The sequence below is a fragment of the Felis catus genome, chromosome B4 (assembly GCF_018350175.1).
Source record: "Felis catus isolate Fca126 chromosome B4, F.catus_Fca126_mat1.0, whole genome shotgun sequence".
NCBI lineage: Eukaryota > Metazoa > Chordata > Mammalia > Carnivora > Felidae > Felis > Felis catus.
Window position 1 is genome coordinate 126,034,845 of NC_058374.1, and position 17,772 is coordinate 126,052,616.

Below are 17,772 nucleotides of genomic sequence, written 5' to 3' on the forward strand. Positions count from 1 at the left end.
GGGAGACACGGAAGCTGAAGCAGGCTCTAGGCTCCAAGCTGTCAGCACAGAGCCCAGTGTGGGGCTCAAGCCTGCAAACTGCAAGATCATGATTTAAGCTGAAGTTGGACGCTTAACGTCGACTGAGCCACCCAGGCGTCCCTGGTTTGGGTTTTTAAAAAAAATTTTTTTAATTGTTTTAAAATTTATTTTCTTTGAGAGAGAGAGCGCATGCACGCATGTGAGTGAGTGAAGGACAAAAAGGGAGGGAGGGAGGAAGAGAGTGAGAATCCCAAGAAGCCTTGTATTGTCAGCACAGAACCTAGCACAGGGCTCAAACCCATGAACCATGAGATCATGACCTGAGCCGAAACCAAGAGTCGGATGCTTAACCGACTGAGCCACCCAGGTGTGCCAGAAATGTTTTTAGATCCATTCGTAATTTTGTAGTTAATAGAGATACCAATAAAAAGGGATTTCTTAGCTTCTTTTGGCTTCAATGTATATAATAAGAGTGTAAATATATTTTATTGAATTGTTGATTTAAACACTCCTAGTACATAGGGGCTCATTTTGAGGTTTATCTTTGGAAATGTATAAAATTGCTCATGAATGTACCCCACACTGAATCAAAGCAATTCAGGTGGAATCAAAATGAAGTAAATCAGAATGAATTGGTGAGTGTCACTCGTTGACCCACAACACTTTCACCATAATCTCAAAGCTAAAGAAACATCGTAGTAGATTTTAAATATTTGTGGAAGTGGCGAGTTGTGCATTGTTAAAAGGCATCTGTTGGGAAGGACCTTACAGATGGTTATTGATTGGTGAACCTTATTGATCATTGCTGTTGCATGTGACTAGCTTGAAACCAGGCAGGGACACAGTTTAACCAACTTTTGTTTCCCTGTAGCTCTACCCATGAGAAAAAAAGCAGAACCAATATGGCTGTAAAGCAAGGTCGATTTTATTTGCGGCACAATACTTTGTCAGAGGATATTCCCATTGTAATCATATTTAAGGTAAGGCTGCAGGTACCTACTGGAAATTGTAAGGAGTCTTTCTCTGGTTTGTTTTCATACCTAATTAGAAATTTGGAGGATAAAGAGTTCTAAGAATAGAAAGATTTGTGGCATAGATAAATTGTCAGGTGTGTAATATATTTTAAATTGAAAGCTACTAAGATCAGGATTCAGATATTAAAAAATACTATTTTTTAGTAGCTACACAATTAAAAATTTTAAGGGTGTAAAGTGAGAAGTAAACCTTCCACCCACCCATACCTAACCACCTAGTTGTTCTACCCAGGAACACCACTGTTACTGGTTTCTTGTGCATCTTTCTAAAGACAGTCTATGCCTGTACTAGCACATGAGTACATGGTAGAGTTTTGTTCTGTTTTTTACTTGCATACATTGCACAGCATTTTTCATTTAGCTTGTTTTCTTTTTTGTAACTTCTGTCTTGGAGATTGTGTTATTAGTTGGTACAGAGCTACCACATTCTGTTTGACAAACTATTCTATCATGGCTGTACCACAGTTTAATCATCCCTCCATCGGTGGATACACACATCTCTTGCTGTTATAGAAATGCTGTAGTATCATGTTATACAGGGGCAGGGGTATCTGTAGGCTGAATTCCTAGCAGTAGACTTTTCTAGGTCAAAGAGTTTAAGTTTTTTTTTTTGTTTTTTGTTTTTAGTGTTTATTTTTGAGAGACAAAGAATGTGCATGTGGGAAAGGCAGAGAGAGAGGGAAAGGGAACAGAGGATCTGAAGCGGGCTCCACTTCTCACTGACAGCAAAGAGTTGGATGGTGGGGCTGGAACCCACAAACCGTGAGATCACAACCTGAACCGAAGTCAGACATTTAACCAACTGAGCCACCCAGGCGCCCCCCCAAGTTTGTTTTTTTGTGGACTCGGGAGTCTGGTGTGTTGCTACATAAATATGAATTTTAAAATTGATTTTTTTCAGCTTGTTTATGAACTGGTGACATAGAATCCAAAAGACATTTTCACACAGAAATTATGTTTAAATGGTATATACTTGTGACCGCACAGCAGCCCGTTTAACCTGCTCTGGGACCTAATGTTCCCCACATTTTATGAACACTTGTAGTATTAGTCACCAAGCGAAATTTAAAAATACCATCATGTGATACAGTTGACCCTCAGCATTTGTGAATTTTGCACTTGTCAGTTATACGTGCTGAAATTTATTTGTGACCCTGAAATCATCACTGGTGGTGGTTTTACAGTTATTCACAGACATGCACAGGCTCAGAGCAGTGACAAATTTGAGTCCCCAAGCTCTATGTTCCCAGCTGAGGTCGAAGAAGGTGACATTCTGCCTTCTTGTTTCCACTCTCCAGCTGTAAACAGGAGCCCTTACCATGGTCTCTTTAGTGCCATGTTTTTTCACATTTTTGTGTTTTTGGGGGAGGGGGGATTTTGCTGTTTAAAGTGGCCCCCAAGCCAGGGGCTGAAGTGATGTCTATCTTTTCAAAGCACAAGAAGGCCATGATGTGCCTTATGGAGAAAACACATGTGTCAGATAAGCTGCGTTCAGGCATGAGTTAAGTGCTGTTGGCCGTGAGCTCAGTGCTAATGAGTCAACAACATACATTGAATAAGGTGTCCTTAAGGAGAAAGCCATGTCAAACAAGGTTCTGTATTGATGGGTGGAGGAAAACCTAACCAGAGGCCCGCAGGACACAAGTGCATTTCCCATTGGTGCGGTGCTTCAGTGTTCTCTCATTCAGGGTTTGCAGTGCCTCCGGAGAGCACAGCAGCCCAGGAGACCCGTGCCCAACTGTGTATGGGCCAGAAGTGAATCCTGACTAGGGCTGATCGAAATGAAGAGTTCAGTTTGAGTCAGTACTGAAGAGATCTTGAGAGTGGGGACGTGGGGTGATTTTAGGGGTTGATAACACTTGTTTCTCATTTAGAGTTAACTCACTTTGGAGTTAAATGTTCCTGCTCAGCAGTTGTTAACGATATCTGAAACCTTTTGGGGGCTGCAAGGGGAGAAAATAGAGAGCCTCTGAGATGGAGGTAACTAAGCTGGTTAAAAAGGAAAAAAGCATTTGGGTATACACCTCAGAGGAGTAAGAGAGGACTTGAACTTGTCTTGTTGGACTTGTGACCCGGCCAGGGCCCAGGAGGCGGGGAGACGGGCCCCTTCCTGTCAGGCTCTAGTTGGTCTCTGGGAGGGATGCCCCGGGCTATACCTGGGTATTGATCAGCTGGGTTCTCTAACTCAGGAAATAACTGCATTCTGAATGCAATTACATGGAGAGGACTGTAGGAGATTTTTTTAATGTTTAGTGCAACTTAATGTGTTGATAAGTTCTCTGAGATGCTGGCATTTATTTTCCTTTTAGGACAGTGATGATTGACGATGATGATCACAGTAGCAGTACCATTATATTGTGGGGGGGGGGGGGCAAAGAGAAGTCTTAAATGTGCTTTTCATTATATTTCTTCAAGGTTTATATTTTTAAAGCATGGAAGTAATTTTGGCATTTCTTGTAAGGATCCCCTAGTACCCTGCAGTGTCTTGTGTCCATAGCGGTGGTTAGTGGGTAAAGAGAATTTCATCTGACTGTGTAGAATTACATCTCCAGCAGAGGGCAGTGTGTTCCTATGCATCAAAGGACTTTTATGGATGTTTTAGAGGCTTAAAGATGCGTAGGACTGCATTCCTTAGACCAGAAATTACAAATTAATTCTAATGCTCATAGTCTTTTATCATTCACATGGAAAATACATCACTAGACACGTGGACACATTAAAATCAGAAAACCTTTATTAAATGCTTTTTTGGCTAGGTAACAAAATTTTGATAAGACCGTTTCTTTCAAATTTGTTGATTATGTTGCAAATGTGTATGTGTATTTAGAGCCAACTTAAATCCTTTTTAAAATGGGCCTATGAGTTAGCAATATGCATTTTTAGGTAATGTGTAGTTGAGATTATACAACAGTTCTTGAATTGTACAAATTTAGAAAGCCACTGAGAAGCAGAATTCCATTTTCAGCTACACTTTTTTTCAGACCCTTTTTCCTTTGCTTTTGTAATATATACATGGGTTTTATTTTATTTTTTCTGCTTCACTTACCAGTGAATTGTGAATAGCTATCTGTATCTGTAAATACAGAGCTACATCATTATTTCTGGTAGGCATTGTACAGAAGTGTGGGTGGTATAATCTATTTAACCAGTTTCTTGTAGGACAACATTCAGGTGCCATTTTTTCCAAGTTTTCCATCTTATGCACAGCCCTGAGTATTCTTCCACATACGTGTTTGTGCATGTTGCTGAATATTTTGTGAGACTGAACTCCTGGGAATGAATTATATGTGTTTTTAAAAAACTCGGTGCATGTTGCCAAACTTTCTTCCTGAAATGTAACCTTGTATTCTCATCAGCCATGTGTAAGAATTGAAACAACCAATTAAAATTTTTCTGTTTGAATAAACTAAATACATTGGTTGCAGGTAGTCACATTTTGTGGTCTCCCTCTAGAGGGATGTTTTAAAAGCCTGATGGGACCTTGTTTGATAACTTCTAAAACTTTTCCATCTGGGGAGCAGCACGGAATTTGGGAGAGCTTAGCACCAGACAGACATAGGCCTAATTCCCACTTCTCCACTTGTTAGCTCTGTGACCTCCAGACAGATTTCCCAGTCTCCCTGAATCTTGGATAACTCCCCTATAAAGTGAAAATTTCACCTGAGAGGGTTGTTGTGAAGAGCAAAGGAAATCACGCGTATTTTGAAAAGTGGATGGCCTAGAAAGAAGATACTGTTTCTCTTGCCTTCGCTCTCCTTATGCAGGAGCAAAATAAACTGGGCGACCAGGAAAGTCACATCATTTCTCTTTTTGTGTTGTGTGGCCCTAACACAGACCTTGACAGTCATTAGGACTTGATGGTTGTTGATTGTAACCAACAATTGGCTAAAAGTGACAGAAGCAGCAGGGTTTCCAGGTTTCATGCTGGGTCTGAATATGATGGCTAAAGCTTTTAAGACCTAGATCAGCCTTATTTATGGACTTGAATCGCTACAAAGGTTCTCCTGCCCATGAATCTTTTCCCCCTTTACATTTTGTATTCCCAAGTATTCAGCAGTTGCACTGTGATGGCATCTGTAGTCTGAAAGTTTTTACAGAAAAGATCAGATTTCAAGGGAGCTGGGCATTGTTTCTTGGAAACCAACTTACATTAAAATTGTTGATCTTTGAAGAGAAAAAAACGGCAGAGTGAAAGAGGGCTATTACAGTTCTTTTATCTGCTAAGACCACTTTGAGTAATAATAGATTGATTTCTGTCTAAAGAAAGATTAGAGACTTCTGAATATTAGGTATTTGAAGGACTTAATCCCTTCCCATCTTTCACATGATATATTTCAGCATATCCCCATCAGTGGGCAGGTTTTTCTCTTCCGCTCATTAGCGTCTGTCTTTAAACGTCACACTTGTAGTCACACTTCGCGGCCATCCAAGGAGATTTCATGCCGCTGTTTAAAGAGCATAGTCTCTTACTTTTGTTCATCTTATTGCTGATGGCCAGACTGGGTGACCTGCTGAAACGTATTGTCTCTGCTAATTGTTCATAAGGTCATTATGTACCACTTATTTCTGACTTATCAGGTGAAATGATTTCAGATATCTGGAGTACAAAGAGTTCCATATATAAAAGCTAGTTTTCAGATGTCTAAATTATGTCTGTGAAGCAAAATGGTTGGGCATTTTGCTATCGTTTCCATAGCAATACGCCATTTATTTGTAGCTGTGACATCCCAAGGCTAAACAGTCACAAAATCAGTTTGGTCTTTGGAGCTAGAGCGCTTTTGATGATGACCTGAGTTATCACCCTGTGGTTCAGAGACCCAGTATAGGAAGAGTTTAGTCCTTGTAGAGCAAAGCTTTGCCACTGATGATTCTTTCTGCACATATGGTGTCACTTACCATGTGCTTGGCATATCTTCACTTCATGGCTTAGAAATATTTGGAGGGCCTAAGCAGTCTGTTTAGATCCATGTTAGAACACTTGAAAATTTTATGCAGTTATCAAATTACCGCTTAGATTCAGCCTGGGGACAACTTGAAGCAAAAATTCATAATAATGTCAAATGAGGAAGGACTTTTTCATTATTATTAAACACCAAAATGGGTGATGAAGTATATAGTCTCTCCCATTTGGAGATTTCTAAACTAAAAATTAATTATTAAAATAATCCAGGTGGCCTTAGTTGAGAAGATTTAGATGTTGACATGCCTAAAGAAAGGGGGTGGGTGGATCCAGAAAGCTACTGCCAGTTCAGCTCCAAGATTCTTTTTCTGTCCCAGTGAGACCTTGTCCTGCTGTATTATCTGGACGTACTAGGTTTAGCATCTGCCCATATAGCTCTCTTTTAGTGTTTGCACTTTCCTCTGAGAGGGTAGTGTATTAGTTACAAAGTTTTATTATCAAAGATTTTAGAGAAGGGTGATTGGATTCTACTGCAAATTAGTTGCCCTAGTATTGTTTTTCTTATATTTTTATTCCATTGAAATCCACATAACATTCTTTTTTTAAAAAATTGTTTTATTTATTTACTTTAGAGCGTGCATGTGTGAGCACAGGGGAGGAGCAGAGAGAGAGAGAGAGAGAGAGAGAGAGAGAGAGAGAGAGAGAGAGAGAGAGAGAATCCCAAGCAAACTCCATGCTGTCAGTGTGGAGCCTGATGCAAGGCTTGATCTCCTGAACTGTGAGATCGTGACCTGAGCCAAAACCAAGAGTTGATGCTCAGGCTACTGAGCCACCCGGGTGCCCCAGAACCCGATAATATTATTTTGAGATTGACAAGTGGAAGTTAATTTATGTTCTGATTAGCTTTTCACAGAGAAATAGTCTCTTCTGGTATCTCTGGCTGGCTTCTTGCAGACCAAGGAGGAAACGTATACAGCTGTCCGTACGGGCCATAGCTGTCAGAGCACATGCACTCAGTGCTTGTTCAAAGGATAATCTAGGGTCTTGTTTTTGTTTCATTTGTTTAAAAATTAGAAGTGATCATTTTCGAGGATTGCTCTCCTTTAATCCATGAAGTGCTGAGTGTCTTAACGAATTTATGTAATTTTTAAACAGTGGAGTTTATGCCTAGCATCGACGTGAACAAATGCATCATTTTAATTAGAGATAAAAGGACATGAAAATCAAAGTATACAAAAGAGATTTGTGTCCTGAGAGCATCTTTATTGTTCACTAAACAAAAAAATGTTTGGATGAAACAAGTTACATGTTTAAAAAGGTTTTTTTTGTAAGTTTCAGTAGTGAATCTAATGCCAAAAGTTGGTCTGTTAGTTTTTGTGCAAATTCAGCATAGTTTCTGTCGTCAGAGATTTGGCAGTTGCTTGCCTGGGTGGCTCAGGCTCAGGGTCTTTCATGAGTCAAGATGTCAGCCAGGGCTGAAGTCATCAAAGGCTGGGCTGGGGCGTGGGAAGGTCTGCCTTCATGGTGGCTCCTCCACATCAGACCTTTCCATAGATGGCTCCGGTGTCTTCATGACACTACACGCGGCTAGCTTCTCTACCCACCCCCCCACCCCCACCCCAGAGGAACACTCTAAGAGAAAGAGCAAGCCAAAGGCTGCAGTGCTGTTTCTAACCAGGCTCCGAAGTTGTACTCTGTGGCTTCCACCTTTTTTTCTGTAGAAGCGAGTCATTAAGTTTAGCCCACACTCAAAGAGGAGAATTAGTTTTTTACCTTTCGTAGAGAGGGTCAAAGAATTGGCGAACCTTTTCTAAACCGCTCCGATTTGCCTCAGAGGGGGGACATAGCATATATTTAGCTCCCCGCCCCCCAAAAGCTTCGAACTTCCGGTAAGTTGACATCTGATCCTAAAGCATCCAGATGGAATTTCTGAATGAGAGATTACTCAGAGTCAAACGGAGGACTGTAGAATTTTGAATCTTCTTGTTACAGAAATGAAGAAAACTGAGGTGGACAAGGTGACGGGACGGTAGTGGTTGTAAGGTCTGTCTTTGACCTTGCTTTAGGATGGACACCTGAGATCCCTTGACCTAGAGAGGTGCCCTCTCTGTTGTACTCCGGCGCGTGTTCTCGATGTTCCTTACTGGAACTTGAGATTCAGTTTTCCCTTTCTCCCTCGTGTGTGGAGAACTAGGAACCAGAGCATCGAATCCTCACTAGATAGTTATTCCTGGTTCTGTTTTCTCTGCATAGCTAAAGGAAGAATTTTAATGCAAACATAACTTTTCCCCTAACTTCTAAGAAGCAGATTCTTTCTCCGCCAAGAGAGGTGTAGTGAGATTATGCTCTATTTCTTGATGTGGCAGAATTCCAGGCAAGTGTGTGAAGGAGTGAGCCTTCGTGCCATATGGAATCTACAAAGACCTGTGCTGCCGGCTGCCACCTTGAAACACTTAAGAGAAGCGGGTTTCCTAAACCTCTTGAGTGTGTTTTTAGTGTTTTAAAAAAACCTCTTTTTAAACTTGCGTAAAGGATAGCTTGATATCTCCAGACTAGTGAGGTAAAACATCCTTTAAGAAAAATCCCTTTAGCCTAAATGTGAACGATTTGACAGTTCTCAGAAAAATTAGTCTTGTGACAAAATTAATTGGGGTTCTGTTTGTTTTCAGCGATGTGTATTTTCTGATTAGTGCCCTTTGGCTGTTTTGGGGTTTTTGTTTTTTGTTTTTGTTTTCAGTTTGTTTTTGTAATCGTGACCAGTGTCTCCACTATACCTTCCTACCTCCTTTTTTCATGATGAAACTCCTAGGCTATTTAAACATTTTAGAAGATGACACACATGCAAAAAGTGCTTGAGAATGTTTGTTTTCGTCTTCCGAATCAAAATTTCTGTTTTCAGGTTCTTCTGCAGCTTGTGCTATGGCTGCCAATGCCAGATGGCACCGTTTCTGAGAAAAGAGCTAGCTTTTGCTTAGAAGTAATACCCACAAACAATGCCGAATTAGCATAAGCAAATGTCAGTGAGTTAACACAAAGCCAACACTCTTTCTATCTTTTCTTTCCTTCCTAGGCCATGGGTGTGGAGAGTGACCAGGAAATTGTACAGATGATTGGAACAGAGGAGCACGTGATGGCTGCATTTGGGCCCAGTCTGGAAGAGTGCCAGAAAGCTCAGATTTTCACACAGATGCAGGTGTGTCTTTTCATGTCGTCCTTTGCTATGAAAGGGAATTGGAGATTTAATGCTGCCCATGGATAAAGCATCGGATGCAGTCACTTCTTGGGGTGTAGGTGTGGGAGGGTGGTGGGGAGGACCAGTAGAGAAGCTTCTTTGACTTGTGCTTTAGGAATTGGAAGAAGGAATTTGCCTTGACAGATTATCAGCCTGTGGTGTCTAACTTGGAAGGGGGATATGTGGCCAAGAGGCTTTTGTTCTGATATAATAGCAAGTGTGCTTTTTTCATTTATTTGCCTAAATGATTTATGATTTTGAACTACAACAACTCCAGTGTAGAAGACTTTTTTTTCCCTCAGTTCTCCTCAATTTCCCTTTTATTCCCTACTTCCAGTTGCTTTCAGTGTCCAGTGTGGTCTGAATCCCTTTTTCTGAATTCCCAGTGTCATCAGCAAGAAAATTCAAGATCAGAAACCCTTTACCAGGGTAGAACTCTGTAGAGCCTTCATCGACCTGCTAAGGAATTCCTAGTTGGAACCTGGGGATTTTAGGACACAACACTCAAAGATGAAGACAGGGAGATATATATGCTAAACATAATAAAATGAATTATACTTCCTGCCCTGGTGGCAGGGAGCCCTAATGCCCACATTTAGAATGTTTAGTCCCACATTTGTAAAGTACTTTGCTCCATGTAAAGTGGTGGCCTTACTCATAGCCCTGGGAGGCAGGGATTCCCTGCTATCGAAGCACAACAGACTGTTCTTACGTATCCATACGTACATTGTCTGTTCTGTGGGTTGCTTTCAACAAGGTGTAAATTCCAGGCTGTTTTTTCCTTGTTACCCAGGATGCTTGTAGAGGTAGCATTTTCCCACTTACATCTGTTAGTGTGTGTTGATGTTTTCTTAGAGCCAGAAAAACATTCAAGAAGGTTGATCGTTGTATGTCAGTGTATATATAATCCCAAGGCACAAACCAGTAGGGATTATTATTACTGCCTTCCTCTTTTTATGCAGTTAAGTAATAGCTCCAGTTATTGGGCAGGTGGCATCAGGAGAAGTTGTTTGGATCTAGGAGGTTCTATCTGTGGTCTTTATTGAAAACGAAATATTTAGTGTTCATGAATCTTTGTTTCCAACTGGAATTGTACTGTACAAGGGTTCCAAGAACATGAAGAGGAAACGTTAAGAAACAGCCAGGAGTTGGCTCAATGTGGGGAGACACGCTCTCTCCTTCAAAGCTACGAAATGCTGAGGAAGAGCAGTTTACCTTAATGGTAGTTCAGCGGATTCAGTGAGATCTGTGAATATTCATTTTATAACAGATAGCATCATTATTGCTCAGATAACCCTGTAACACCATGGTGTGGCTTGTGTGAAAAGGCTAAATAGTGGGTTGCAAAATCATTTATTTTTTTTAAATAGGTGCTGACAGAAAGTTAGCTAACTGAATGAGAAAAGTTCAGTTAAAGGTGAGGGGAATATACAAACAGGGGGTGTAAGGTTGACATGGTTTGTACTCTGTGTGCTGGATTAGAACATTGAATAATTATTCGCAGCTAATAAGAGGCTATAGAGAAATGCATACTCCGAAATGGTTGGTAAGTTGAACACGAGTTCGGGCAGTGTGGCTATTTGTTATTCTAAGTGAACATGGAGCAGATCTGCAGTGTATTCTTCTCTAATAGAACTTTTGACAACATGGCATTTAGTGGATTGCTAAACCACCTGCGTTGTGTTTGTGTTTAATGCCTCCCTTCTCAGTCTCTCCTCCATTCCTTCTGCCCACAGAGCCTTTTGCTGGGCCTTGGTCACGGACGTTTTCTATCATCCTTGTCAAGGGCTGTGGTATAGAGAGAAGAAATTATTAGCCTTTTGGAGGATAGGATGCACTTGGGGGTGTCATCTTGGCCTGTTCGTGACCAGACTGGGCTCTTACCCCAACCCTCACTATGAACCCTTGGCAACATTATTAATTATTTTAGGGAAGAGCTGACTTTTGCTATATAGAAGGGATACTGGGCTCCCCTGTGTTCCTCTGTTTTTCTCTCAAAGTGAAGGATCTTTAGCCTCTTTCCCAAGGGAACTGGAAGACCAAAATTTAATGAGGACAGCTTAGTTTAGGGAAGACTGAACTGCCTGTCTCTTGGCAGTTCCCACTGACTGTGGGCTTGCTTTCATTAGTTACTCGGTCCCCACTTGCTGCTAGGTCCCTGCAGCAAGGCTTGGCACAGTCTTAGTTTATCATCTGCTCTAACGGATGTTTAACTGAGAAGATCCTGGGTCTGATGTCCCGATCTCACCACGGAGGAGTTCTGTTCAGTTCCTGGCCCTGAACCAGTCAGTGAGAATCAAAGAAAAAGATGACACAACGTCTAGTTGGAGAGACATACCCATAAATAGACAATCAAATTACGGTGTGGTCTGAAGTGGAAAGAAAGCACTTAGTTCTTCATCCATAAGGAATTCAAGTAGAGAAAAAGGAGTGGGGTTAGGAAGGCTTCAGAGAGGAAGTGATACCTGAGCTAAGTTTTGAAGCACAGAAAAGAAATTTCCCAGACATTCAACTGGGGACAGGAATTTCGAGGTAAAGAATCAGGAATCCTAGCCCTCTCTTCTAATGGAAAGCCAATTTAAAAAAACAAACAAACAGAAAAGTGTGTTCATTTGTTGCTACAGAATAATAAGAACCACATCATCTTCTTCTTGAAGAACTTTTCATTATGGGAAAACCTCAACACATACAAAGTATACAGATAAGTATTATGAATCCTCATGTGCCCACCACACAGCTTTGATAATTACAAAACGCTTTGACATTCTTGTTTCATGTAAATGTCTACCTACTCCTCACCAGTTATTTGATTAGTTTTTAATACTTCATTTTTATATGTACATTTCAGCATACATAAATTCTAAGTCTTAACTGCACAATTGTGCATAATTTTTATCAGATGTAGAATATTTTTCCATTACCCTGGAAAGTTCCTTCATGCCCCTTCTTAGCTACTTTTTACCTCTGTCCTCTGATTTTCTTCCCCACTGTTCTGATTTTTCACCACAGATTAATTTTGCCTGTTCTAGAACTTTATAGGTGGAATTATGCAGTATGTACTTTTCTGTGGCCAGTTTCTTTTGCTGAGCGTACTGGCTGATATTCATCCAAGTTGCTTTTATGTCATTTATCCACGCAGTTCCATTTTATTACTGAATAGCATTCCATTGTATGAATATACCACAGTTTATTTTTTCCTGTTGATGGGCACTTGGTTGTTTCACTCGGGATGAATAAAGCTGCTGTATGCATTCCTGTACAAGCCTTTGCCTGGACACTTCAGCATTTCTCTTGGATAAGTACCTACAAATAGGATTGTTGGATCAAAGAGCCATTGTGAATATAACTTTTTATAAAGTTGGAACTGCCACACCTTTTTCCCAAGCAGTTGTACCATTTTGCAGTCCCACCCCCCAGTGTGAGAGTTCCGATTGCTCCGCGTCCTCACCAACATTTGGTCTTGTCAGTCCTTTTAATTTTAGCCATTCTACTAGGCGTTTAGTGGTGTCTGTACCATTGTGGTTTTAATATGTGTTTCCCTGATGACTACTGATGTTTAACACTTTTTCATGGACTTACTGACTGACTTTCTTGGTGAAGTATGTCCAAATATTTTGCTCGTTTTCCTCGTTGAGTTGTCTTTTTAGTATTGAACTTAAAAGTCCTTTAAAAAACATTCTGGATATAAATCCCTTGACAGATTTATGTATCATAACTTTTTTTTTTTTTTGGTTTGACTTACAGTTATTGATTTCTGTCCTGTGTAAAGAAATTTCTCTTACTCCAAGGGCAAGAATATGGTTCTAGTATTTATGCTTATGTCTAAAATCCACTTAAACTAACAATTTTTTTATTTGTTGTGAGGTAGAGGTCAGAGTTAATTTTTTACTTTGTAGCTGCTTAATTGTTTCAACACCATTTGTGGAAAAGATTTTCCCTTGCGGATTGAATTGCTTTGGTACTTTTGTCAAAAATCATCTGACCATGAAAGCATGGGTTTATTTCTGGATGTATTTTCTTCCATTGATCTATTTGTCCTTATGCCAGTATCACACTGCCTTGAGTACCATAGCTTTCTAATCAAAAGTAGGTAATGTAAATCTTCCAACTTTCCTTTTTCAAGAGCACTTTAGCTATTCTAGGTCTTTTGCATTTCCAAGTAAATTGTAGAATCAATAGATTTTTGGTCAGTTTGGAGAGAATTGTAACAGTAAGCCATCTTAACACTATTAAACCTTCCTAGTCCATGAAAATGACATAACCCTCCATTTACTTAGGCTTTGTTTTCTCCCAGCAATGCTTTGTCGCTTTCAGGATAGAGGTCTTAACATGATGTGCTTCCTTTTTGAGGGAAAAGAGGCACAGCTCCAGAATGTTAACTGTGGACAGTGGTTCTCTCTGGGAGGAGGATTGGTGGCTGCTTCATATACATAATGCATGTGTGTATATACGCATAATCTGTTCATTTGTATATTCTAAATTTCCTACAGTGATCATGTATCAATTTTGTAATAAGAAAACTATAAAATAAGGGAACCAGTGTATTGGACAGCATATAATGCTTTTTGTCATTGATCCATGACAAATGTTGATTTTTGACTAAACCTCATGCAGCATTCTCTATAACCAGAATCCTTGTCTTTTTGCTTATAGTGTTATGTATGGGTTGGTGTTTAATAAATTTCCTCTAGTGGTGTCATTCAAACATCATTATATTCTGTTTTTATAGGCGTTAAAATATATAGGGAACAAAGTAAGGAGGCAAAGGATGTGGGGAGGTGGACCAAAGAAGACCAAAATAGAGGAGGCAAGAGAACTCCTGGCTTCTACCATCCTGACGCACGTCCCAGTGAGTAGACTGAACAAGTCTAAGCTGTGGTCATTGTGGGGTCCTTGTGTTGAAGAATTTTGAATACAAGTTTACATTAATTAAAATCTGGTTCTGTAAGAAAAGAGAGACTCTGAAAAGGACTGGACTGCCCCTGTGGAAATAATCTCCCATTATCAGTGGTTTATTTGTACTTTGGGAATGTTAGCTGTATTCCATCATTATCATCCTGTTTACTCTCTTGTGGTTCTTTTGATCTAAAATTACAGTTTTTTATATTCATACCTATATTAGTGCTGCTACTAGATTTCATGGTTTTGAAGGGCAGAGATGGTGTTAGATGTTTTTTTTTTAAATTTTCACATATATTTCGTATATATATTTCATACATATATATACACATACATATGTGTGTGTGTATATATATATGATACACATATATATATATATATGTTTTTATTTATTTTTGAGAGAGAGACAGAATGTGAACGGGGAAGGGGCAAACAGAGGAGGAGACACAGAATCCGAAGCAGGCTCCAGGCTCTGAGCTGTCAGCACAGAGCCTGACGTGGGGCTTGAACTTACGACCCATGAAATCATAACCTGAGCTGAAGTTGGACGCTTGACCAACTGAGCCACCCAGGAGCCCTGATGGTATTAGATGTTTTCAAATGAAGCAAGCTTATAGGGCCTTGCTCACTTATTCTTTTTATTGTAAAATACATATCAAAATTTACCATCTTTAAGTATACAGTTCTGTGGCATTAAGTACATTCTCACCGTTGTGCTACCATTACCATCATAGATACTTTTTTAAAATACTAGATGGTTTATCTCCTAGACCTTGAATTTAATTTAATTTGATTTGATTTTAAGTTTATTTATCTTGAGAGAGAGCATGCAAGTAGGCTTTGCGCTAATAGTGATATGGGGCTCAAACTCACAAACCGTGAGATCATGACCCGAGCTGAAATCAAGTGTTGGACACTTAACTGATTGAGCCAGCCAGGTGCCCCATAGACCATGAATTTTAGAGTTCACATTGTCCAGCCCCCTTTACTTACAGTACAGATTCTCCAGTCCAGACAAGCTGGATGGTTTGTCTTGCCACCCAGCTGGTTAGTAGAGAGCTAGAATCCATCTTTTGGCCTTGGAACTTGTGCTTAATGCAGTTGACCCTTGAATAAGACGGGTTTAAACTGTATGGGTCTACAGAGAAAGACAGATACCATATGTTTTTACTCTTATGTGGGTCCTGAGAAACTTAACAGGAACCCATGGGGGAGGGGAAGGGAAGGAAAAAAAAAAAGGTTAGAGTGGGAGAGAGCCAAAGCATAAGAGACTTAAAAAATGAGAACAACTGAGGGCTGATGGGGGGTGGGAGGGAGGGAAGGGTGGGTGATGGGTATTGAACAGCACATCTTTTGGGATGAGCACTGGGTGTTATGTGGAAACCAATTTGATAATAAATTTCATATATTTAAAAAATAAAATAAAAAATAAAATAAACTGCATGGGTCCCCTTATATGTGTTGTTTTTTTCTTTCACTAAGTACAGTGCAGTACCATAAATATATTTTCTCTTCCTTAAGATTTTCTTAGTCACATTTTTTTCCCCTCTTATTTTATTGTAAGAATAAAGTATGTAACAATCAAAATATGTGTTGACTGTTTATGTTATCAATAAGGCTTCTGGTAAACAGTAGGCTATTAGTAGTTAAGTTTTGGGGAGGTAAAATTTGTACATGGACTTTCAACTGTGCAAGGAGTCGATGCCCCACATGCCTATGTTGTTTAAAGGCCAGTTGTATTTACTTTTTATTAATTTACCATTAAACAGAGATTGGCCATGAGGGATGTGGGCCATGAGGGAGTAATCATTCCTCTCCATTTACTATAACGTTACCCTTTCTAAGTGATAGAATTATTTATTAGACATTCTTACTAACCAAATACTGTAGTCTGGCTTATAATGAGTGTATTGTTCATGTGTATTATTCACAAATGATCTAATTCTAGGGTTACATACTCTCCCTTCAGGAACTGATCATAAAGGAAAGTCAAGGGATCTGTGGAAGTGGACAGTGACCACCGAAATACATTCAGATTGGATATTCTTATTTTAAAACACCTTGTTGGCTAAATAATATACAGATCTCTGATCTGTATATTATACAGATTATACAGATCTCTGATTCTGCCAGACAGACTAATTCAAAGAATTAGAAAATTCTTAATATCAAAACTAGGTCTCAATAGAATTTTAAATTCTGGATGACCATTTAAAAGTCAGGACAGCTACAGTGAGTGTCTCTGGCTCCCCACTGCTTTTCCAGGCAGCCTCTCTGTCTCCAGCAGAGACAGAGACAGTCTCTTGGACTGCCTCAGTGCCTCAGGACCCAGAGAAAGGAAGTGGTAACTGCGAGTCCATGGGCCAGCCCAGGGAGGGTGGTGGGCTCCACCTCTTTGAGGGAATGGCATGAAATGTACGGGGAAGGAAGGAAGGAGTTGATAGTGGCTAATGTGCATTGTCTCAGAAATTTTCTCTAACTCCTAAATTACAGGTTAAAGAATTCAACTTCCGAGCAAAATGTATCTACACTGCAGTGATGGTGCGAAGAGTGATTCTGGCCCAAGGAGATAACAAAGTGGACGACAGAGACTATTATGGTAACAAGCGATTGGAGTTGGCAGGACAGGTGATTTAATTACTTTATGTCAGCAGGCCTGAGCTTCAGGTGTAGGTGTGGGGTTCAAGGTTTTTCAAAGCATTAATGCTTACTCAGAATCCCAGTATTAAATAAAAATGGAGCCTCTCTGGCCGAGGTGAGGTATAAGGGCTTATTTCTCTACCTGCTGTCTCTTTCCCCGCCTCTCCTCTGGGGGATTCGTAAAAGTTTGCTCTGTAGCACAAAGTGTAGACTCTAGCGGGGTCCCTGATGATCTTGCCCCAGTGTACCTTTCTAGCCCTGTCTCATGCCAAGGCAGGCCACTTACATCTTCCCAAACACTCCATGATGCTCTTTCATCCTTCCACACCTTTGAGTTCTGCCTTCTGCCTAAGTTGCCCCTCTCCCGTGTCCCTTTACCCTCCCCCAACTGAGGCGCTGCTATCCATTCTTCATTCTTGGAGTCACCCTCTTTGAAACCTTCTGTGAACCCCAGGAGAAGTTAGTTGCTCTGTCTTCCAAATGCCAGACACTTTGTTCAGGTCTTTATTTATATGCTAAAGTCTGCATAATTCTTTACCTGCAAGCTTCTTCCCCCCGCCCTAGACAGTAAGCTCACTGGGGACAAGAATACTTTATATTCATCTTTCTAATTCCCCTGTAAAGTGCTAGGCACCAGAGATGCATTGGTGAGTGACACTCTCTGAGGCACCTGGTCTCAAGAGTGCATTTTGGTAGGGGAGACAGTGAACAAGTAAACAGCAAAGAAATGAGATGATATTAAACAGTCATATGTGTTTAAAGAAAACCCCAAATAGGCTAATGTTAGAGAGTTGGGGTGTTGGTGGAGGAAAGGCATGTTACTTTAGTCAGCATGATTAGGAAAGATCTCTTTGAAAAAAGTGCTGTATTTTAAGCTGAGCCCTCAGACATGCCTCTGCGAATTGAATGAGAAGAAACTAGTCTCAGGCAACCTTGGGAACTGCATTCCAGCAATAGCCCTTTGCACATGTGTACAGCCCTGCACAGTTCCAGCACCAGGGGGCTGGAGGAGGATCAGGGCAGCTGGAGTGCATGAGGCAGTGGGG

At 40.4% G+C, this 17,772-nt stretch overlaps 1 protein-coding gene across 5 annotated transcripts in view; it reads left to right on the forward strand.

The window, feature by feature from the left end:
• POLR3B (RNA polymerase III subunit B) overlaps window positions 1-17,772 on the forward strand; it is a 103,615-nt gene that overhangs the window by 16,691 nt on the left and 69,152 nt on the right. For all 5 annotated transcript variants that reach the window (XM_003989200.6, XM_023257401.2, XM_045062262.1 and 2 more), the window contains exons 9-12: window positions 893-1,001; window positions 9,026-9,148; window positions 13,917-14,036; window positions 16,580-16,714. In XM_003989200.6, the coding sequence (XP_003989249.3) occupies window positions 893-1,001; window positions 9,026-9,148; window positions 13,917-14,036; window positions 16,580-16,714 (487 nt within the window). The remainder of the gene's footprint in view (window positions 1-892; window positions 1,002-9,025; window positions 9,149-13,916; window positions 14,037-16,579; window positions 16,715-17,772) is intronic.